The 23499-nt window shown below is 39.9% G+C and overlaps 3 protein-coding genes across 9 annotated transcripts; all 3 read left to right on the top strand.

Annotated features, from left to right (window-relative positions):
- Positions 1–383: 383 nt before the first annotated feature.
- On the top strand, positions 384–8756 carry phtf1 (putative homeodomain transcription factor 1). Of its 3 annotated transcripts, none has more exons than XM_026347758.1 (17): positions 384–466; positions 959–1058; positions 2100–2156; positions 2239–2308; positions 2598–2756; positions 3236–3407; positions 3881–4001; positions 4552–4752; positions 4917–5147; positions 5365–5493; positions 5617–5886; positions 6194–6325; positions 6405–6491; positions 6683–6838; positions 6935–7030; positions 7547–7672; positions 8277–8756. In XM_026347758.1, the coding sequence occupies exons 2-17, from the start codon at positions 1023–1025 to the stop codon at positions 8295–8297; spliced, it is 2064 nt and encodes a 687-aa protein (XP_026203543.1). In that variant the 5' UTR covers positions 384–466; positions 959–1022; the 3' UTR covers positions 8298–8756. The 3 variants fall into 3 exon arrangements, with proteins under 3 accessions (XP_026203543.1, XP_026203542.1, XP_026203541.1); XM_026347757.1 differs by having other exon boundaries at positions 395–756; positions 944–1058; XM_026347756.1 differs by having other exon boundaries at positions 395–756.
- A 283-nt stretch (positions 8757–9039) lies between these two features.
- pfkfb2b (6-phosphofructo-2-kinase/fructose-2,6-biphosphatase 2b) lies at positions 9040–17461 on the top strand. Of its 5 annotated transcripts, XM_026347764.1 has the most exons (17): positions 9040–9299; positions 9624–9757; positions 10239–10364; positions 10747–10843; positions 11550–11616; positions 11783–11857; positions 12208–12264; positions 12386–12510; positions 12607–12814; positions 12996–13142; positions 13625–13729; positions 13859–13988; positions 14075–14137; positions 14227–14291; positions 15018–15185; positions 15864–15886; positions 16428–16497. In XM_026347764.1, the coding sequence occupies exons 2-17, from the start codon at positions 9685–9687 to the stop codon at positions 16495–16497; spliced, it is 1599 nt and encodes a 532-aa protein (XP_026203549.1). In that variant the 5' UTR covers positions 9040–9299; positions 9624–9684. The 5 variants fall into 5 exon arrangements, with proteins under 5 accessions (XP_026203549.1, XP_026203545.1, XP_026203546.1 ...); XM_026347761.1 differs by lacking the exon at positions 15864–15886 and having other exon boundaries at positions 9042–9299; positions 16428–17461; XM_026347760.1 differs by lacking the exon at positions 16428–16497 and having other exon boundaries at positions 15018–16407.
- Positions 17462–17977: 516 nt separating this feature from the next.
- On the top strand, positions 17978–22899 carry yod1 (YOD1 deubiquitinase). Its single transcript, XM_026349651.1, is given in 4 exon segments — positions 17978–18013; positions 18015–18066; positions 20067–20279; positions 20424–22899. Coding segments are annotated over 4 exon segments (999 nt in total). The 3' UTR covers positions 21122–22899.
- The last annotated feature ends 600 nt before the right edge of the window (positions 22900–23499 follow it).

Raw genomic sequence — 23499 nt, forward strand, 5'->3', positions numbered from 1 at the left:
TTAGGATTTGAAATGTGATTTTTTTTTTATTATTTTTATACTTTTTCCAACACTGTGAAGATCAAATTATTATTTTACGATTATTTGACAACATATCCAGCACAATTATCGACGCTCGCATGTTGTGCTCATTTTCTTGCTGCGCCCTGATTGGCTCAAATGTTAGGAAGTGAAATTGAGTATTTTATCCTCAGTGTCGCTTTTCAGGCAGAACCATCATCTGTTAGAACCCGTCAAACTTTATCAGTCAAGTGTTTGTGTGTGATTCAACATACACATTGGTTATAGAAACATTCTGGTAATGTTATAAGTTTAAATAAAATTATTTTGGACGTCGCCTAAAAGCGCGCACATGGCGCCTGAGAGATTAGGTTCAGGGAAGACAAATCCCAAAGCAAACACAACAAACCCCGGAAAAGAGAAGCGGAAAATGAGGCAAATGTAGCAGGAGGAGTGAGTTAGACAGGTACAAAACACCGAGAGTAAACACATCCATAAACAGCTGTATGTACACGAAGAGGGGGATTTTTAAATCAACACTGAGAGGTCTTTAGTGCCGTGAAGTGGCAGTGGAAGCAAAGCGAACAGTATGCGTAACGGTAGCTACGTGGTAACGTTAGCTTAACGGCAGTTTGACAGTAAGACGCTGCAACAATCCTGAAACTGGGGACAAGAAAGTATTTAAACATCAGTTGTGATGTTTGCTGAAGGTTTCCTTCAATTTGTGCCGAACCTATCCTTGCCGTTTTGTTTCAGGTAAGTAACTTAAGCTACTTACAAGCGGGCGGCTACTGTTAGCTAGCGTTTACTTGCTCACTTGGGTTTAGCTAACGCTCGTTTAACAGATGATTAGCTTCACTAACTTACACGTTAACATTTTAGAGTTCGCTTTAATTTAATGTCTTGTTTTCTGTGCACAGTACTATTCTTACCAGTTCAATAGTGTTGTCTCGTTCAGTGAACACATCTGGATCGATGCCCAGCCCTCCTCTGTGCCCCTGTGCTCTCTGTGAAATGACCTGATGACAATGGCCAGAATAGCCTGGTACCAAGAGAAGGTAAGACCATCACATAATATTCACTACATTTATAAAACACAGAGACAAATGCCTGTGGTCAGGTTTCCAGTCATCCCTCACACCTGAAGGTTTGTGAAGTGTGGTTCATGGTTTGTCTCCTTTCAGGATTTCCCTGAACCCTGATGTTATATTTTGTCTGACAAATACTGCACTGTACAATTTAATGACATTAAAATTCTGCAACATATCGATATCTAAACTAACCAGAGGGATGTCACATTCCCTGTCCGGTTGATTTTGTATTATTGTGATAGTGTAAAGGGTTTAAAAATGAGACTTTGAGTCGAAGCATTGCAAGGTTTCTTTCATATCTTCCTGTCTGTGTATGAGTTTGTACAAACCAAACAAAGCTGTAAAAACTAAGAATGTCAGCAGGTTACCATTGGGCTAACATGTAGAGGCATATTTACAGGCATAAAACTGTCAACGGTGCAAAATTCAGTTCATCTTTTGAGTCTAGCCAGAGTTCATCTGAAGGGGTCAATAAGAATTGTTTAACATATGCGTTGACATGTCTGGAAAGAAGTGGAGATAAGAAAGTGTTTTGTGCTGTTGAACTTTAATCTTATACCAGTTGCAACAATATATATAGCATTGTTATATTAAGTCACACATTTTATAGCCAATTGGTAGTTCATGTAGATCTATTTTAAAACATCCTTTTCATACTCATCTGGATATTTGTGAGACTCTGTTGGTTGTCTTTAAGTACCACATGATCATTTTATTGGGTCATATTAATTTTTAAACGTGTTAATTGTAATTACACAGTTATACAGGTACAAACGATGTATTTATTGCGGCAGTCTGCTCAGCTTTGACTCAGTGTCTGCAAAATCGTGAAAAACTTTCCATTTCAGTATTAAAGTAGAGTCTTTGGCTCTATTGATACATTCTTATATTTTAACTTAGAAAAAGCCTTTAATGTTGTCCTTTAGTAAGTACGGAAACATCAATTGAGCCGATTTAGACTTGGAAAAGAGACAGAGACGGATTGTAAAGGTTCTGTTGTTTCTACAGATTGGGGCCTATGATCAACAAGTCTGGGAGAAATCTCTGGAGAAGGCGGATCTGAATGTAAGAACAATCTCATCTGTTTTTTTCCTTTTTTTTGTTGTGAATTACCACTAAATTAATGTAATGGGTGCCTTTGGTCTAGGATTTGGACAGCAAACCAAAGAAGACGTGTCACATCAAGCCAGACCTTATCGATGTTGACCTAGTAAGAGGTGAGCATCTGTGAAGAGTAGTCATTTAACTTTTGTGCGTTGTATTCTGTTAGAGACATATATTTACATAAACAAATTCAAGAACAACAAAAATGTGTTTGCTTGTGCATGAACTCATGCATAAACCAAATAAGCTGCACACTCTGTTTACCATCTGCAGTGCTCTGTTGTCTCCAGAGTTGGATGTTATCTTGTGTTTACCTCTGTTAAATCACCTCTTGTGCTGTTTATAGCCATATTAGTAAAATGTAGTTTAAATAGGCTGAGTTGGGCTCATTTGTACCTCCAGGATCCACGTTCAGCAAAGCTAAACCAGAGAGTCCATGGACAGCTCTGACTCGAAAGGGTCTGGTCAGAGTGTTGCTTTTCCCATTCTTCTTCCACTGGTGGATCCAGGTCACCTCCAAGTCCATCTCCTCATGTATCCTTGTGCTCTACTTCATGCAAGGTGAGGTGGTCATTGTGATCTAATTTCAGTTCATACTCGTAGTCGTGGTCCAAGTAAAAGACCACTCTGTGACTCTGTGTTGTCTTGATATTCATTTTCACAAAATATTTCAGATCATCTCATTCTTATTTTTTACTGATAATTCATTAAAATGTCAATTGGATCAGATGTTTTGAGGAATAGTAATAGTTTGTCTTTGCTAAAGCATGGAAATACTCTATGTAGTCATTCACTGACATAAATACAAGAATTAGTCTGTTCACATTCACTTTAACACATATTTAGTCAACTATTCCCGCTGCCTAAATTCAGTATATTCATTTGCGACAGTTTACACTCTATTATTTGCAACAGTAAATGTGTTACCCATCACACCTGTGCAACATAGAGAGACCTCATTAGTAAGCATGAATTCTGTTATAATGTCTCCCCTAAGAGACCATTTTGTTTGCTGTTGCCAAATGTTTTGCTCCCCTCAGTGGCAGCAGTGCTGCTGTACTCAGAGATCCCTGGGGCGAGTGCCAGCGAGGTGTTTGGGCCCATGTGTCTGATGCTGCTGCTGGGTACCGTGCACTGCCAGATTGTGTCGACTGAATCCAGCCGGTGGCCCTCGGGCAGTCCAGCTGCCAGCAGCCCTACACGCAGAAGGAGGTGGGTTTTCTCATTGTTAGGCATTGCACATTCATTTTCTTGTACTAACAAACTCTCACCTCTTGACTTATGCATGAACTTACACCTCATGCACACAGATGAGAACTTTTTTGGCCAAGTGTTCTTTCAAATACAAAGAATTTGACTGGTTTCTAGCAGCTTTTTTTATCAGGAAGCTACTCGTGAACAAACAACTATGAACAAAGCAGAACAAAGAAACTGAAAGCAAACACATGACCATTAACTGAGAAAGAACAAAACGTGTGAATGCTTATATAAATGATAGGGAGCTTAATAATTAACTTTATGTACTCACAGTATGACTTGTGTGTGAAATGGTGGTGCAATATATGCATTCTGCTTGTAAATAGGAACACTGCTCTCCATGTACCTTTCACATGCCTACAGATACAGTGCCTGCTGTGTATATACCCTGTCTTCTCATTTTATGTTATTTTAATTTTCTCCTTCAGGCCGAGGAAAGGCCGAGGGCTGAAAAAGTCTGAAGAAAAGAGTGACAGCAGGGACACGGAGCAGCAGGGGCCCTGGCAGTTTGAAGAAAGCCAGCGACTATACAGAAACAAGGAGAGGAGGGTACAGTCACTTATCTCTGTTGACAGTCTTTAGTCAACAACATTTTGCCAGTGACCTGTGGAAGTCAGAGGATTCTTATTCCTAGCTGTACATATGTCTAAATAACAAAACATTGAGTAAATACGAGTTGGCTCAAATTTACTGTAAACAGCATTTGACAGCTGACCAGTGTTAATGTTTAAATGCTAAACTGACTCGTAAGTATTTCCTATTTGCTGTTTCAATACTCTGTCTCTAGAGAGTTTTAGTTTTTTACCTTTTTGTCTTAATATTGACAGATTATATGGTAAAGATTTAAAAATAACTCATGTAGTGTAGCTTCAGTGTTATCAGTGACACTCCACGACCATAAGTAAAGCTCCTAATAAATATTAGATCCTTTTATTAATGTAGTATTAGTAGACTGTGTTGTTTTCTCACTCTAACTACATGTTTTCGAAAACGGACATTCAACTGTGTTCGTGTAGCAACAAATGCATTAAAATGAACATACAGTAAGTGTTCCTCTGTTAGTCTAATGTGTAATGGTTGGATGTATGTAATGTTACAGAAGAAAAGAAGATCAGGGTTTGGGGCATCCGATGAGCTCTCCAGTGAGGAAGAGGAGGGGGTGCAACCGATGGAAGTAATGCGCCCACCACTTCATCAAGACAGACACCACTACAGCACTGCTGCACCTTGTCCAACACCTGCATCTGTGCCTTCTGTTAGGAAGAGAAAGTCCAACCCCAAACCAACACTAAGACCTCAGGTAAAGGTATTATTTGATGCTAAGATGTTTTTAATGCATGCAGTTGATAAACATTTTAGTGCCAAAGGAATAAAACTGGAGTTTGAAAAAGAAGAAGTAGTTAGGATTGAGTAAAGTTAAAGTAAAACAAGTTCTTATATATTTTGTGTTTAATTTGAGAGCAGGAAGAGAGTGAGGCCTCCATCGTGATGAAGCGTCTCAGGCAGAGTGTTGGCTCTCGTCCAGCCTCCGACACGGACGACACGATGTGGGAAGAGCTTCTCCAAGGCCCTGACTCTGCCTCCACGGGTAGTAGTGACAGTGAGGGGAACGGGAGGTACAACGCTGGAATGACACTGCCACAAACCTCTAATCTGAGCAGTGATGATGAGAGCTTACAGCAAGGAATCACTGGAGTAAGATCAAAAGTCCTTATTACTGTGTTAAAATTGTGCTCCACGAATAGATCTAATATGTAATGTGAAAAATTACTAGTAATCCCAGGCATCTTTAAGCTACGGTGTGTGATATCTCCTTTTATCAGAATAAAGCTTTAGGACTGTTATTTTGATTACTGCAATAATATTATTACACATTGAAAATCACCATGTTATTTGCTGTGTTTCATTTTAGAGTCAGCTGTCGTGGCTTCAGGCCTGTCACCCATCCAAGGACCGTGTCAGTGCCATAATATGGGAGCAGGGAGAGTGTAAGAAAGCAGACATGTCGGTATTGGAGATTAGTGGGATCATCCTCACACGGGTACACATTTCCCTATTACATTTTTACACATTCAGTTTACACATTTACATTGCAGTACTATATTTAGTAGTGCAGTGCTGCTTTTGAATATTGAAGCCATTGTCTCTTGACTCTCATTAACAGGTGAAGTTAGTGGAGCAGGGGATGGGTTACCTTGTCCTTGGTGGGCTCATGACTGCCACCCTGGCTCTGCTCCCCTTCGCCTTCCGTTTGGCTCAGCGTCTGGACATGTCGAGCCTCAGCTCACTGTCCCTGAAGGAGCTTGTGAAAATGGCAGTGGGGCCTCCCAATGTGCTGACCTGCACCTTTTTCTTTATCACAACGGTGCAAAGAGTCTGCCTCACAGGACTGTTCTTCTTCATGATGTGTGTGGCTGAGCGAACGTACAAACAGGTGAGTAGTCGCTTTGTGTGTGTAGAGCTTCTTCTCATCACACTGGTCTGTATTTAAACTTTAAAAATCTCTTAAGGTTAAGTACTGGTCTTTAAAGTTATTATAGCTAAATTTAGTTGTTATTTTTTAATCATTGTACTTAAATTCATTCAGGTTGAGCACAACTCGTCTTTTTACTCGCTCATGTTAATCTTTCTCCCCTAGCGGCACTGGGTGGTTGCTACACACAACAGTAGCTGTAGCCTGTTTCTTTCATTGGATTCTAATTTCTGACATTCACAAGTGTATCTCCACATTTCCCTTACAGAGACTCTTATTTGCCAAGTTCTTCAGTCACCTCACTTCAGCTCGCAAGGCCAAGAAATCTGAGATCCCTCATTTCAGGCTGAAGAAAGTTCAGAACATAAAGATGTGGTTGTCACTACGCTCTTTTCTCAGGGTTTGTATTCATCTGCTATAACAACCTGCATGTTTGTTTATCTGTAGCATGTGTAACCTGACTTGCTCGTTCATTGCAGAGACGAGGTCCGCAGCGCTCTGTTGATGTCATCGTCTCCACTATCTTCCTTTTAGCACTTTCTATTTCATTCATCATTTGTGCCCAGGTCAGTTTATTTATTATTTATTTAATGATGTGAAAATATGCAGCCATCTAATCATATTATCTGAGTTCTTATGAGCTTTGAAGTCCAGATAAAAAAATACTTGAATGCTCTGTGTGATGCCAGAGGAATTTCTCAACAGCACAAGGCTGTGTCCTGCTAATATAAACTCTGTCGCTGTTGCTTGAACCCAGCTTCTGCACAGCCACAAGACATTCCTAGAGTCTATGACGAACTGGGAGCTGATGGTGTGGTGTTCCTCCCTCATCCTCTTTCTACTGCGACTGGCAACACTAGGTTCAGAGACCAACTGCAAATACAGCAACTCCTCAGTGCTGCTCACTGAGCAGGTAAAAAGGGATAGCATGTTGGTTCTTAGTGTTTGCAGCCTAGTTATTATGTTTTCATTGTACAATTTACAGTATGTAAACTTTTATTGGTTGCAGATCAATCTGTATCTCAAGATGGAGAAAAAGCCCAATAAGAAAGAAGCTCTTAGTATAGTGAACAACGTTTTAAAACTAGCTACAAAACTGATGAAGGTAAGCATGAAGTAGTTCTGTTTTAAAGCCAGAGTTTCCTATTCATATGAAATGGTTTCAGGATATAGAGATCAACCCCTGAGCCAAACATCTCTTGAACCAATATTTTACTATAACTAAAACTCCTTTGTGAGTATTTGCATGACAGCTGAATCATTTTTCATGCGGCTCACGGGCCAAAAGTCATGAACCTCAACAATACAGTTTAAGTTTGACTCAGGAGCTTTGTTGCATCTCTCATTTGCCGCCCTTTACTGTATCTACTGTTTATTTGCAACAACATAATCACATTTTATGTTAGATCACATTAGGACATCCCTAATAAGGTTTAAATGAGGTGTGAAACTCATTTAAACTTTTTTTAAGTGTTTTATTTCCAATGAAAACCCAGTGGAGCTCCTTTTGTGTCCTCTGATCCTTCACAAACTCTTTGAACCATTCTTTTGCTCAACGTACAGTATGGAGACTCATGTTGTCAGATTCAAATAAGATTGTTTCCCCTCTTGCCTCCACCAGGAGCTGGATACTCCATTCAGACTGCTTGGTCTGACTGTAAACCCTCTGATCTATAACATCACCAAAGTGGTCATCCTGTCTGCTGTGTCCGCTGTGGTCAGTGACCTGCTCGGCTTCAACATCAGAGTTAGTCTCTTTGCTAATTGTTAAAATTGCTGCTTCTTGCTTTCTGTGATAAACCTGGAAGAACACAGTAGATTAAAGCTGCACTCCATCAATCACACACATCAAGTTCAGTTTACTTACTATGAAGCTTGTAAAAAAAACTTTTTAATGTTGTCCATGACGGTATGTAACTTTACTTTCTAAAGTTAGAAGAAAAAACAACAACAACATGCCATAATAAATCACTGGAGTGGCCTTTAAATGCAAATGCACATAAACTGTAGGTGCTGGGGTTGTCATTAGCCTGCAGCAATATCTTCTTAACCATCTGGCATACAAGCTGGCATCGTGCATATTGAGACTTTCACAATGGGACTGACGAGCAGTGAGTGAAGAAAGTGAACTCAGAAGTGCTTTCAAGTGGTTGGAAGACAGTGCCTTAAATTACAAGTACTGAACACCATCAAGCCCTCGATACAGGCAGGAAGCACTTAAAGAAACACTTTGACATTTGGAAAAATACGCTTAATATGTACTGTAATTTATTCCGATGCGAGTTCATGTGTGTTGTTTTGTGAACTGGCTTTGTCTAATTAAAGTTGTTCCTCTTCTGTTTCATTTCCAGCTGTGGAAAATCAAGCCTTAACGTAAAAAACAGCAAACCACTAACAGTCGGACACTGGAGACCACAAAGCTCCTCATCTGCAGAAAGTGTGCGAAACCTACTGACAGTATCTTCATGGTCTGTGCCTTCCAGCTGGGTCTGACTTCCATCAGTCATTCACAAGCCCGAGATGCTCTGACTGCACCACTAACCCAGTGCCTAACGTTTGACCCTTGAATGTTCCTCAGTATGTGGTTAAATATAGTGGTGAGTTCAGGTCTGAGCTCATTCTGCAGCACCAAGCCGTCTAAATGTGTCATGTACAGACAAATGGACAGAAAGTGAACCGTAAATAAGAATCTGTCTATAGTTATTTAGTCTTACTCACTGCTGTTTCTCCTCGTGTTTCAGTATAATTAACTGTAAAAACTGTTTGTTCTTAAGAGAATCAAATCAAAACGGGCCAACCAGATGTATTAAATGAATTTGCATAGGACTGGACTTTGATTTGAGCCTTTTGTACTATTTAAGGAGGAAACGATGTGATTCTAAGTGGGCTTTATTTATTTGGGGTTTTATTTGAATGCTTAAGGTTCTAATGGTACCTGTAAATCATGACTTTGACCACTATCTGCCTTTTGTACTGAGAACTAGTGTTGAATAAAATACCTGCAGCGGGTGTAGTTACACTCTAAGAAACCGTTTAATGAATAAAAGGTTTTGCATCCACACGTTGACATCGTTTGTTGGCGCTTGTGCGCCACCTCCCTCTCCTGGTTCTCGTCCTCTGCACCGAGCTGCTGGGTTTGTTCTCACGGCTTTTGAATTAGTGATAATGGGATGTGCGTTGATACGTACGATCTATTATCAACGTTACGGTAGGAAAAAAAATGACGTAGAGGCACACCTCCAGCTTTGAAGGACACCAGCCGGCCGAGGAGGCACCTTAGCACCGAGGACGGGCCGAGCAGACTGGCTCCTTCGGACGCACACTCCCGGTGCGGCGGATTACGGTTTCTGCTTCATCTTATTTGCACCGAGCAGGTGAATAAAGCTCTGAATATGATGCCGGTAGAGATGCACCGCGTGTTGTTGATGTTCACTGTGGATTATGGTTTAAATGTGGATGTCAGATTTGGTGCAGTTTCCCCACAGCGGGAGCGCAGCGCTATGATCTCGATGCGTTTAGTGGATTTTGTTTAGTTTTTCCTGTGGACAGATGACGTGGCATCGCCTCTTCTCCTCTAGATCTGCTTGTTTCCAAGGATGCATAGATCCACGTCCATGACAGCCTTGTGTGCATGTGATTGTGCTCTGCGTGAGAGGCCGTGCAGATAACACGGTATATTTCTGATCCCTGTGTTTCAGACAGAGCTCCTCTCACAGAGGGAGAGCTGATTTTAGACCTGAGCACAAACCAGATTTCAACATGTCAAGCACTCAGAGAGACAGCAGCTCTACAAACTGTGCAGAAGCCAGAAAAACAGACCTGAAAAAATGCTGTAAGTTCAAGTTCCCCATAATTACATTTGAGCTCCTTTTGCATGAGTCCACAGATGCACTTGTAATAATAAGACCTGGTCCTGGTCCCTCTGGACTCAGTTCACTAATTGTTTCTGTGTCGCCTTCAGGCTCCAATCTACAAAAGTCTTCAACAGAGTGAATGTGAGGAGAAGAATGTGACTTATGAGCAGTGATATTAAAATAGTCTATTGTTCTTAGGAAAAGTACTTCTCTCTCTCTCAGGATGCTTCCTCCTCATTCTTCAGATCCTGCTCCTAATCCAAGTCCACAGATAATATTTGTGTCTGAAGAGACTATTATTTTTGTCCACTTGGCCTAGTTCTTCCACAGTCATAGTCCTAAATTTCTATTTTCATTGGTTATGCTGAAATACAGCCTCTTGTTAAACTGTTTTGTTTAGTTTTATATTTGAGATCATTATTAATGTTCTTTACAACATTGTACCTGTCTCCTCTGTAGCCTGGGCTTCCTACATGACAAATTCCCCAACGGTGATCGTAATGATCGGGCTGCCGGCCAGAGGGAAGACCTACATGTCAAAGAAACTCACACGTTACCTCAACTGGATCGGAGTTCCAACCAAAGGTAGTCTTTAAAATGAGACAAATAAACACTTTATTAATTATAATAGCAGATTATCCATCAGTTTTAAATCTGAATTTATCTGAAGGCCATTCTCAATATCTTGAGTTGTTATAATAAATACAAATTATAAAAAATATTAATTAATTAAACCTAAAGTCAGTGTTGCCAAAATCAAAAACTGACTTCGCTCAGTAGATAAAATCAAGTTAATTAACTAAATTATTAAGTATTCTAAAATCCACAGCATCTCAGAGTATTTTAGAAAGACACAAAGTATAGCATCAAGCCAGTTGTAGTAGCTGGAATTACTTAGAGAAATTACCTTATTGATGACGAGAAGAGCAAAAGAACACACAGTTAATGTCATTTGTCCGTTTTGCAGTGTTTAACCTGGGTGTGTACCGCAGGGAAGCAGTCAGAGCTTATAAATCATATGATTTCTTCCGCCACGACAATGAAGAAGCCATGAAAATCAGGAAGTAAGTTTCACTATTAGCAATGTGCTCATTATGGGCTCTTGCTCCATCGTTATACAGGAAATGAACAGTAAAGGAAGCTGAAGCATCTGGGTTGTCAGGGTATCACATTTCTCCCAGTCATGAGCCTGTTTGGTTTTCTGCAGCCTCACAGTGCTGCATCAGTGACTAAGCTGTTTTTTGGGCTCACAGTCAATATTCTGCTGGGGTCAGCACAGTGTTCGCTCTGCCTTAAACTGAAGATCTCTACTTAAATGTGCACAATTCTCCAACAAATGAATAGAGGATGAAAAGGTCCTGTTCCCTCCTGATCTTACCCAGTTGTAGTAATTGAAACGGGGATTGTGATGCATGACTGTCATGAAAATGTGACAGGCCCCTGACAGCGTCCCAGTGTTGAATTCTGACCTAGATATTAAACAAGCTGCTGCCGCTGTCACTCTGAAGCTGACACAAGCCCTTCGAGGTTTTATGTGGATAACCAACCTGGGTCAAACTGCTGCTGTAAATAATTCTTAGAGTTTGTCTGTTTCCTATTGGAAGTAGCAGCTGGCTGGGTTTAAAGGAGCAATCAGACATGATGTTAAATGAACTTAAATAAGATGAGAAACAGAAGGAAACAGCTACTGGTTCTGTATGAAAGTAACAGTAAATTTACCTGCACACTACTGAGGATGTACTGTTCCCGTGTTCACTCTCTCCCCTGCAGGCAGTGTGCTCTGGTCGCTCTGCAGGATGTGAAGGCGTACCTGACGGGGGAGGGAGGGCAGATCGCGGTGAGTCCTCTCTGCCTTTCTGTCCATCTTGGCTCAAAAAATTTAAAATACACTACAGAACAGAAACACATCTGGAATAAGTCTTAATCTTCCGCTGGCCCACAAACACCTACCGTAGAACATCCACAACATTGATGAGAAACCTCTTCCTTGTATGTTGTGTTAGGTTTTTGATGCGACAAACACAACGAGAGAACGACGAGACCTCATTCAAGCGTTTGTGAAAGAAAATTCATTCAAGGTGAATATTTTGATTCACACAAGGACACATAACATAACTGTTTCTAGTTTCATGCTGCTTCGTTCATTTTGCAGCAATGAACCATAAAATGTAGCCGTGTACCAGGAAATGAAGAGAAGATGAAGACTGACACTTAGCTAATATGGATGCAAATAGTTCAGGCTTTGCACGTGTTTTGTGAGTAAAATGCACTCGGCATGTTTATTAGGTGTTAAAATGCACACAGGGTGTTTCTGATTCCTCAGACACTATTAATCTAATCCAGGAACTGGACAATCATGTTTTGAAGGTGATTCAGTGGAAACTTTAGCACATGTTGATCTCTGAGCTGCTTTTTATTTTTCAAACAGGTGTTCTTTGTTGAGTCAGTGTGTGACGACCCAGAGGTCATTGCTGCTAATATTCTGGTATGTTCTAATGTCACACGTGACTCATTGTCTAGGTCAAACTCATAATCTATTAATACTCAGTGTACCGACAGCGTTAATAACTGCTCTGGTTTCTCTAATTGTTTCCAACCTGTAACAGGAAGTGAAAGTGTCCAGTCCAGACTACCCTGAGAGACACAGAGAGAGAGTAATGGATGACTTTCTTAAGAGAATCGAGTGTTACAAGGTCACTTACCAGCCATTGGATCCAGACGATTACGACAAGTAAATATTCATCTCAGTGAGCAGTTTGCAGTTCAGCAAATAAACACTAGATGGTGACAAACAAACATTTGAGTCACCTGCATGTTTCACCTGCAGGGACCTGTCGTTTATCAAGGTGATGAACGTGGGCCGACGTTTTCTGGTGAACCGGGTGCAGGACTACATCCAGAGTAAGATTGTCTACTACCTCATGAACATCGATGTGCACTCTCACTCCATCTACCTGTGTCGCCACGGAGAGAGCAACCACAACGTTGAAGGCCGCATCGGAGGAGACGCCGAGCTTTCTCCTCGAGGGAAACAGGTGTGATTGCCCTGCTGCTCCTTTTATGAACTGCAAAGCCATTGTCTTCTCAAAACCCTTTATCACATTTAATTTTCTCAGTTTCTCACCATCTTTTCACTGAACATGAATCTAAGAAGAAAAGTGAATTAATAAATGGTAAACAGGCGGATTATTGTAAACCTCTGCTTGTCTGTCCCAGTTCGCCCATGCCCTGCGAGATTTCATTGAGGAGCACAAGCTGTCAGATTTGAAGGTGTGGACGAGCCAGCTGAGAAGGACCATCCAGACCGCGGAGGAGCTGGGAGTGCCGTATGAACAGTGGAAGATACTCAACGAGATTGATGCTGTCAGTACTAAGTTATTAAACCTCTCACGTTTTAAAGAAAAACCAAAGCAAAGAAAGGTAGAAAGTAGACGGCTGTAAATAAAAAGCTGTTATTTAGATTAGTATTTTAATTAAAATACTAATCAACGGAGAGAGCTGTTGCTCTCTGACGTTTAAAGAAAAGAACACATAGGGAAGAGGAACATCTGGACTTGAATAACCTGTTGCCACCACAACTTGATAATGGATGGAAAAAAACAATCAGTGGTGTGGTCAATCTGTTTTTATCATTTCCACCTTGAGTAAAACCCTTTGTGGTACAAAACTAGGTCTGAAAACACTTTAGTTCAACTTTAAAGGCACCTTAAGCTCCTCTGAAATGTGACTGAGCTCTTGGTTTACTTCTGAGTGTCTTTATACAGTTTCTTTTTATTTATATCATGTGCACTTACTCATTACTTGAACCTTTGACATGAGAGCAGATGCTCTGTTGTCGTTCCCAGGGCGTATGTGAGGAGATGACCTATGAGATGATTCAGAATTCTTTCCCAGAGGAGTTTGCTTTGAGGGACCAGGACAAATACCACTACCGTTACCCAGGAGGAGAAGTAACTTCAATTTCATTCCAGCTACTTTATTACTATTCTTACAAATTGTTATTTAAAGATATTGAGTAACCAAACGTGTTTTCTCTAAATGTAGCTCTCTATATTCAGACTAAACTCGTGGTTTATTAGTCCTACCAGGATCTTGTTCAGCGATTGGAACCTGTTATCATGGAATTAGAGAGACAGGGCAACGTGTTGGTCATCTGCCACCAGGCTGTGATGCGCTGTCTGCTCGCTTACTTCCTCGACAAAAGTGCAGGTAAGAAACCCCGACACAGACGTCACTTCAGTACACACACATCACAGGGTTAAGGCTGCAGTGTGACTTTTTCCTCTTCCCTACAGAAGATCTACCATACATGAAGTGTCCGCTCCACACAGTGCTCAAACTTACCCCTGTTGCATATGGTCGGTCTCTTGGATGATGTTGAATTTACCCCTATGATGGTTGTCTGCTTGTTATCTAATTAAAATGTTTTCTGTCTCTTATCTCCCAGGTTGTAAAGTGGAAATGTTTTATCTTAACGTGGAGGCCGTAAACACACATCGAGACCGGCCCCTTGTAAGTCGCCCGGAATCGAGCTGCATCAAAGTGCACTCGGCATCGTCAAATTAAAACCTCACATGTGATCAAACGTGCAAAAAATATTTGTGTGTTGCTTACTTACACAGAAATTTTTGAAACTTAATTAGCTCATCACAGTGTCAGCATCTAATGGGCCCCTGTGTTTTACGCCTGCGACTTCAGTGTGACTGCATTCACACTTCATCCCCTGTATGTGAGACTTTGCTTCCTCGATTCCCTTTCGCATAGCGCTTTTTTGCTGCGTCCCATTTCTTTTTAACCTTAATTAATCAACCCGGCATGAGCTGTGAGCCAGTGAATGTTAAATAAGTTGTTTCTTTGTTACTGAGCCATGGCGAATCATGCTACTTGCTTGGCTGATCTTACTGCTCTGGCAGAGATTATGGACAGTTTTTATAAAGGCTGCTGTATTTGAGCTGTTGATCCCAACATTAAATCTTACTTTGTTTAATAGCTTTACTCTATTTATTAAAAAGGACGCTTGTATGTGTGGTTAGGGTTGTGCTGTGACTGTTCATGAATGTTTTGTGCTAAAATTATTGAAATATTCTGTCAATTAAAGCAGCTGCAGTTACCTGTTGCTGTGGATTCATCTGAAAACGACAGCTAGTTTGCTTGGCCGTGTCTGGTCAGTTGTCCCGTGGTGCTGTGTGTTCACCAGATATGTTCCCCTAACACCTGCGGTATCTCATCTTCTACCAGGGTAATATACCAAGGGACTCAGCTCTCATACATCGGCGGAATAGTTACACTCCCTTATCCAGTCACGACCAGGTCAAGCGTCCCAGGCTCTACAGTGCGGGCAACCAGCCCTGGCTACCGCTCGCCCCCACCCCATCCGCTCTGATGCCCGAGGGACGGCAAAGCCAAGTTAGTGCCATAGTTACCGGCTCCCCCTACAAACCAGTCACCGTTAAATGTAATCAGTCACTTCCCACCCCCAGTTGTAACCCTGTGTTTGGCATTCCCTCACCTCAGTTTTGGATCCTTCCAGTGATTTACTGTCTGTGTTGAAACTGAGGTTCATGGAACCCATCTCTCTATCGACCTTTCTCTCTCAGGGCATGTTTTTGCATCCTGAACAGGTTGCTCTCCTCTTTTATTGTCGTGGCTGTCAGATGTTTGTCTTGCATGACCTCTGCTTCACTACTGGGCTGTCTCTAGCTTTGAATATGCAGAATAGCATGCCTACTCTTTGATGAGGAAGGCTCTTTATGAGTTAGCCACAAAAAAATCTAAGACATTGGATCTGTGTTTGCTTCAAACCACCATAATGTGCACACATAGCACATCACAACACAAATTTAACAAGGTTAACACAAGCAAACATTAGTCTCAGTGTAATATAATACATCGATTCCCATTGAAAAGGAGGTGAAAAACATTAACCTCTTCTCACATAGAAAAAGTGTTGACATTTAAGGATACATATCCATACGTGTACACGTTGTGTATTTGTTGGCCTTGCCTTGTGGGTACAGTGCTTCAGCCCTTCTCCACATCTCTATCTATCTTTCTCTTTCTCCACTTTCTCCAACTGTCTTACAGCCACGGATAGGAAGCGGTTGTCTGTGAGTATTTCAGAGACTTGGTACATGTTGCCAACCTTTCATTTTCTTTCCCATGATTCAGCCGTGTCATTGTAACACCTGTCAATAAATGTTATCACAGTGGTGTGGGTTTTTTTTTATGGTTTTCAGCCTTTGGGTTTCTCTAACTTTCCATCACCTTTGCACAGTACATAGGCTTTGTTTCATCTCAGCGACCTTATCAAGAACACTGTCACTGATTAGTCATGGCTGCAACAATGAAAGCAGCTTTAGTTAAGCACTTTGGTAACAGTATTTACATACAATGAAGTACAGCAAATTATGATTTGGAAACAATTATACACAGTCTAAATGTGATTTATAATTATTAATTTCTTGTTACTGTGCTAGAGAAAGGTTTCCAGTAATGTGCATGTGTTTTACCACAGGAACAGACTGTAACGACCTAATTTTTCACATAGGAACCTAAAAAACAGAGTCACCTGTGAAGGATAGGATTTGAGGATTTGCTGCCCTAAGCTATTATTGTGTGAATGTCAGTGACATTTTCTCTTTCTTGAAGGAGTTCCTGTGTGAAGGAAACGACTTTGACAGCCCCGAAGAAGCTAGTGGCTGTGTCCGCTTCTGAGTGAAGATGAAAACCTGTCCTCTGTGGCACAATGTGGGAGTTTCTAGATTCAGCCATGAAGTAAAAGATGGACAGAAATGTTTTACTTTTTGGGTTCAAAGCCATTATTTTCTTATCTACTGCAACTTCTCTGTTTGCTGTTACTCTGCATGCTGAGGCTTTGAACTGGAGTTAGTATCATTAACACCTCTGCATGTGCACCAAAAATATCAACAAACCAACAGAATATACTGTGTTACACTAATGGCAACTAATCCTCAATGTCAAAAATGCAATGCCTTACTGAACCTTAAGTACTCTGAATGCCACAGAATCTAACAACAGCAAGTCGCAAATTATTGTGAAAATAATTTATGCAAATAGAACATGTTACAAAGCAGATGCAAGATATAAAAATATTTTTCTAATACAAATCCAATTATAGTTTCTGTGCTGCACGAACAATCGGTAGTTGTACTTCTTGTAGTTGTAGGAAATGTATTCCTAAGCTAATCTTCTTTTATGTTTTATGTTCTACATTTAACAGAATGTAATAGGAGCTAAATAAACTTATTTCACAAGCTTGCAGTTGCAAAACTAATGTATTTAGTTGTTGTTATGTCCTAAAACAACAACAACAAAAAAATCCATAGTTTTTTGTGCCTGTGTTCTCATATTATTATACTTGCCAAGAACTTCTTTTAATGGCTTAGTGCAAATGTATATTTCCTCCTTAAACTTTCTTTACATCAGCTGTTAATATTTAGAAATGAACAGTGCCACATCTTTCATTCTAACATTACACTATGCCATACTGTTAGAATTATTGCTCTGCTCACAGAAGCCTTCTTGTGCCTTTTCAGTAGACAATGAAGACACATTTTGTAGTAGTAACAAGTAACCTGTTTTTTTTTTTCCTAAATAAATTATGTAACCTATGCATTATATATTAGGGATGCATATTTGCTACAAGTAATGTATTTAAGAACTTCATTTAACTGTTCCTTGTTTATTGCAAAATTGAATTTACAGTATTGAAAAATTAAACAAAATGTAAAAAAAATGCCTTGGCTGGTAAATATTAGGCCTCAGAGATGAAAATGAAAGGTAGTACAGTTTGTGGTAAGGGCATTGTTTAACTTTCACACAAAAATAGTGAACTGAAAACTGACATACTTAAGTGTTTAAGTCTCTCGTAGCATTTGGAGAAAGCTCACTGTTGACTGTTTTACTTAATGTTTAATATTAAGATCCCACTATTAGAATTGTACATAAATATGTGATAAAGTCATTTCGATGACTATGATTTGATATGGGAGAAGTCTGTTAGCAGTTCCTCTTTAAACGTCTAGCACGGTTTGATTTAATCTAGATGTTTTAAGTTATATTTTGAGAATAATGTGAGATGTTCAAAACACGTTCGGGCACAGAGCATGCGCACATACTGTAAACATTACACCGCGCTGTTTCTTTTAGGCAATTTACGCTACAAGACAGCCTGCGTGATGACGCCATGCAGACGTAAAGTGACGTTCTACACACCAGTCTCTAACTGGATGTTTATTGTTTGAGGCAGGGCTGCAATCAACGGCAGGTAAGACAACTAAATAACTCAGCTCGTTGTCATGTTACTTAATGCACACTAGCATCTTTCTATTTGTTGTTAGTCAAGCAATGAATGTCCCAACTTTCACCCAGATGCGATGTGACAAAGCTGTTCAGTTAGCGCCAAGTTAGCATGCTAACATTAGCAGATGCTAACGTTATATGGTAAAGCTACCGTCGACTAGCTAACCTAACTAGCTAATTTGTGTCTGAGTTCGAGCAGGAATGTTTGTTTAACACATTTCAGGAAAGACTTTACGAATACTTTGACTATTTGAGTTACATGACGACCAACTGTACGTAATGCCGCCTTTGTGCTGCTGTAGTTTGGTCGTAGCTAAACCCGCTGTGTGTTTGAGTTGCTGTTGAGTGAACTCGTCAACGTCGACCACCAGAACAAAGGAGGTAAAACAAAGCAATGTCGTTGTCAGGTGTTTTACTCCTCTGCTGCTGCCCATCAGCAGTTTAATTGTTAGGCCAGGTCTGATGAGAAACCCGTGTGATAATATAACGCTAACTGGGTATTCGACATACTGATGATTGTTGTGCAGCACTAGCTAACAAGTAGTCAATGCGAGCTAACGTTAAAATAGCTTATCGCCAGGCTACATGATGAAGAAGTTAACTTAACATCAAATAAAAATCAGTTCTGAATGAAGTAAACTAGACATCACCAGCTCTACAAGGCTGCATTATGGAGTACAAGTGTGTTTCCTGAAAGAGTAAAATGTTAAAACCACCTCAGTATTGTTTTGGTTACAGACTTTTCAAATTGTAGCCAAAGCTAAAATGTTTGTGAGTCGTAGGTAACACTTATATGTAGAGTTATAGTGATTCTTCATGTCGTCTTTGTGCTTGTGTAAATGCATATTTAAATTTATAAATGAAGGCACTGTTTTGGTCAAAGAGAAAACCTTTTTATTTATTTATTTATTTATTTATTTATTTAACCATGTCCTTAGATGTTTTATAACACAGTTTAGAAAGTAGAAATACAGAAATCAGACAACTGTCTCTATTTTTTTAAGCATATAGCTTATAGTTAGCTCTGTTTTTGGTGATATATTTTTTTTAGGACTGTGACCATATTGTATGGTTCATGATATGCTTCGATCATTTCTCCCCATGATAAGAATGTCATATTGTCTATATAGATTCATGACAACTTGTTTGCATATGTTCGCCAATATCTGCATGGCACATGGTGCTAATTTAATTGGCTGACAAGGAGAGATTTAGACTAATGATAAAATATGCTGTGAAGGAAATACTGCATTCATATTTCATTGTTACCTAATTGGTTTCATTTGTTTAGTTTATTTGATGATCAAGGCTTGTTGTTTTTATCACCGATTGTGTTTGATAGGATGATGACTTAAAAATACAGCTGAATTGTACAATTTTCCCATTTTCACTTATCTTGTTACCACAAAACTACTGTAAAATATTATGATATAGTTTCAACTTTGTATCTCCAACCCCTAATATATTTCCGTTGTACTTCACTCTGAGATGTTTGCCCTTCTGAATGGGTTGAGTGGTTAATTGTACTGCACTGTCAACCTGTAGGTTGTAATGTGGTTCTTCACTGTGTTTAGCACTAGTTCATACCTCACACGCAATCATAATTTTATGGAAACATCATCAGGAGCAATAGGAGAAATTCGTAATATGTGGGGGATACTGATATGGCACGGCCCTAATTTATGTTGAATGCTTTAATGCAAATCCTATCAGCATTGAAACAACAGCACAAGTAAAAAGTTATTTTAAGACAGGTCTTAATTCTTTATTGTTCCAATAATTATAACAAAGTTTGGCTTTTCTGCTCTGAAACAAACAGTAAATAGCTTTATCTAGTCAAGACATAAGAGTTGTCATCAATCAAATGTGATTTAATATTCATCAAATATGATGTCCAGATTACTGTCCTCTTGATAGTTTATTACAGTCTCTAAAATTTACATTTGTTGTTGCATGTCTTTGTAGGCAGGATGTTGCGGCTTCGCTGTAAGACCAAAAATGGGAGCCACATTATGCAAGGTTTGACTCATCAGTCCTGTGTCCAAGAGCTGAAGAGTAAGGTGGAGGAACTGACTGGAATTCCTTGTGATGTGCAAAAAATTATGGTTGGTTACCCACCTTCCAGCCTCGATCTTCGAAATGGAGACGCTCACCTCAAGGATTACCCTATCAAATCAGGCAAGTTGTCCTTCTTTTTTTTTTTTTCCTTTTCTAAAAATGCTCTGAGCAACAAAGTGTGGACCTTCACTGTATTTAGATTTAGGTGGCAGCAGAATGATCTTAAAATTGGGCTTGATCACCGATATATGTCTTTCTCTACAGGAGACACACTCATTGTTGAGGAAGAAAAGAACAAGCCAAAGCCTCAGGATCATCCCACTGTTACTAAAGCGCCACGCTTAGAAGCCTCACCTGTACTAGCACGTCGAGTGGTCCCCGCTGACAACTCCTGCCTCTTCACTAGTGTGTATTATGTGGTGGAAGGTGGTGTATATGACCCTGCTTGTGTCCCTGAGATGCGAGGCCTCATCGCTCAGATTGTGTCAAGTGACCCTGCAGCATACTCCGAAGCGGTGCTGGGAAAGACCAATGAGGAGTACTGCTCCTGGATAAAACGTGAAGATACCTGGGGGGGAGCTATTGAGGTCTCAATCCTGTCCAAGTTTTACCAGTGTGAGATCTGTGTGGTGGACACTCAGACAGTCAGAGTGGATCGATTTGGGGAGGATGCTGGCTACCACAAACGCGTGCTGCTCATCTATGACGGTATCCATTACGACCCACTGCAGAAAGAGACCCCCGGCTCCGACACCCCGCCCCAGACTATTTTCTCCACCACAGATGACATAATCCTGGCCCAGGCCTTGGAGTTGGCAGATGAAGCTCGCCGCAAGCGGCAGTTCACAGACGTTAACCGCTTTGCATTGCGTTGCATGGTGTGCCAAACAGGCCTGGTGGGACAAAAGGAAGCTCGTGAGCATGCCAAGGAGACAGGCCACACCAATTTTGGCGAAGTGTGAACTTTTTTTTTTTTCTTTCACTCTTCTCACAAATACAACAAATACCAACCCCCTGCCCAATGTCTGACAACTGTCTGCTTGTGTGATCCTCTACCTCACGTTGTCCAGCGACATCTACGGCGAAGCTGCAGGCCTCTGACCTGTTCAGTATTACTTTTTAACTGCTGTTAGTTCTCAAAGTCAGAAACACTACTGCAGTGCTCCGATGTCATTAAACCATCGTTCAGTCTGTAAGGGATGGTTTCAGATCTGTTTAACTGGGTCAAATAAACTATGCAAATAATTCTTAGCACATGTTTTAACTAGTTTAAGATTCCTTGATGGGTGGGTTGTACTGAAACAAACCAAAATTTTCAGTTTTTGCCAGCCGGTACTTACTTACTTACTTACTGACTGCACTTCTGTGAAAAAACCCACTATCTGGTTCTATAAAGAGTTTGAAACAACCACTAAGAATTATTTGCACTATGCTGTAATCCTCCTCACTTTTGTCTTAAACACAGCACACCAAGTTTGACTGTTATTTGCCATGTTGGTTATGTAGCATGTTTTTTTTTATTATTATTATTTCTCTTGTAGACTGCCGTTTGTCAGAATAATTTCCAATACATAAAACTGGTAATTTGGTTAACTTTAGTAGTCTGAACTGTTCAACACGGTTCAACGTGGTCAGGCTGTATTAAAGTTAAGCTGCATTCAGTTAAATACAAAAACGCTATTTTGTGACATCTTTGAATTTACTGAGCAGTGGCTAGGGACAATGAATTTTGAGACTGAGGTTTTGCGTTTTGAAATACAATATATTGCTAGTGCCGATCCAAACCTACCTACCCTCTTTTGATGTTGCAACATTGTTTATTGGTGCGCCTATTTTAAATAGATTTAAAAAAATAAAGTCATGGTGCTGAAAAATACTTTCTTACAAGAGCTGTAGAGCTTTGTTTTTCTCCATCGCTATGATTTGCTATGATCTGGAGTGTACTTTTAGTTGTGTGTACTCATGTCATCATGCTGTTCGAAGTCATCCTTTTGAAAATACTTGATTAATATCGCTGAATATGTATTTCAGAACACAAATACTAGTGAGAGGGTACTGTGATAACTGATCTGAAATGAGTGTAAAGATATGTATGAGATCCTGAACACCCAATGCATTTACTGGTCAGGTACAGTCCCTGCATTATGTGCTTTGCTAATCAGGATTAACCATTTACCTCTCATTTTCATGCTAAGAGCAGCTCTAGTCAGGCTGTTTGACAACTAAAGGCTCATTTTGGTTTAATTTCTAGTGCTTGTCTGATAACTGCTACTTTATTCCACTGTATATTTATGCACAACTGGAATACGTTCTCACATTTTTAGCTATAGTCAGGCATTTTGCTTATTCGTTCGACACGAGCATGATCAAGCATCAAGTGTTTCGCATCCACATATCAGTGATGGCAATATTGATACTGATTTGTTGTCAAAATTCACATTTAACAACTGGGGCCTTTCAGAGTTTTTATTGGGAGCGCATCAAAAACTGACAGATTATTTGTTTGTGGGAATGTGAATTGCTACCTTTTCCTTCCCTTTTTGTTACATTAGCTACTTTATTTTAACAGCAATTATGCATAAAAGTGAAACTATGACAAGGCTTTGTTGTATTTTGTATTAACCAAGTTCTCATGACTCTTTAAGGACAATAACAATGAATGTTGCACACAAAGCACTACAGAATAACTGGATTTACTTGATTTTTTCAGTGTTGTGTCAATTAAAAGTTATAGCCGGTGTTGCTGTGTACGAGTCGTTCTGTATAAACAGTTAAATTTTTCTTATTTACAGTCAGACATTGTTACAGTTCAGCTACCTAACAATTATTATAGCATTAATGGTCCCCACATCACCCATTTCAGTAACTCCTATACAATCCAAGGCCACTGGAAATAAACCAAACACCGGAGTGGGATTACACTACTCGCGTCTTATTTTAAGGCACATCTACCCTTTCTTAATAGGATCTAAGATTTGCTCAGTGACTGTTTGGCCAATAGCTATAACTGCTACTACCAAGTAGTGAGGCCATGTGAAAGATAAACGTCAACATGCAGTTAGCGCTCAGGCATGATCTGATACAAAAAAAACATTTTAGAGGCAAAATTATGAATCAGTCAATTGAGAAAATAAAATTAGTTACTGATATAAGTTGTGAGAGATAATACCTTTTTGCCTTCTCTTTGGAGCTGTATTCCAGAGCAAAAGAAGAAGTAATAAGTAATTAACAAGTAAACAATGGTTTCTTCAGAAAGGTCTTAATGTACAGATTGAAATGTATTTCAGAGAATTTAATTTTAATACAAAATTTGAATTTATAAACTTACCAGACCTGCAGA

Source organism: Anabas testudineus, chromosome 5, assembly GCF_900324465.2.
Source record: "Anabas testudineus chromosome 5, fAnaTes1.2, whole genome shotgun sequence".
Taxonomy (NCBI): domain Eukaryota; kingdom Metazoa; phylum Chordata; class Actinopteri; order Anabantiformes; family Anabantidae; genus Anabas; species Anabas testudineus.

What these genes read in the sequence shown, in the direction of transcription:
- pfkfb2b (XM_026347760.1), top strand. Translation starts at nt 9,685, where the DNA reads ATGTCAAGCACTCAGAGAGACAGCAGCTCTACAAACTGTGCAGAAGCC. An exon ending in TGAAAGAAAATTCATTCAAG is followed by an intron (nt 11,858 to 12,207) that starts GTGAATATTTTG and finishes TTTTTCAAACAG; the next exon opens with GTGTTCTTTGTTGAGTCAGT. An exon ending in ACTTACCCCTGTTGCATATG is followed by an intron (nt 14,138 to 14,226) that starts GTCGGTCTCTTG and finishes CTTATCTCCCAG; the next exon opens with GTTGTAAAGTGGAAATGTTT.
- phtf1 (XM_026347758.1), top strand. Translation starts at nt 1,023, where the DNA reads ATGACAATGGCCAGAATAGCCTGGTACCAAGAGAAG. An exon ending in CGATGTTGACCTAGTAAGAG is followed by an intron (nt 2,309 to 2,597) that starts GTGAGCATCTGT and finishes TTGTACCTCCAG; the next exon opens with GATCCACGTTCAGCAAAGCT. An exon ending in ACAGAAACAAGGAGAGGAGG is followed by an intron (nt 4,002 to 4,551) that starts GTACAGTCACTT and finishes GTAATGTTACAG; the next exon opens with AAGAAAAGAAGATCAGGGTT.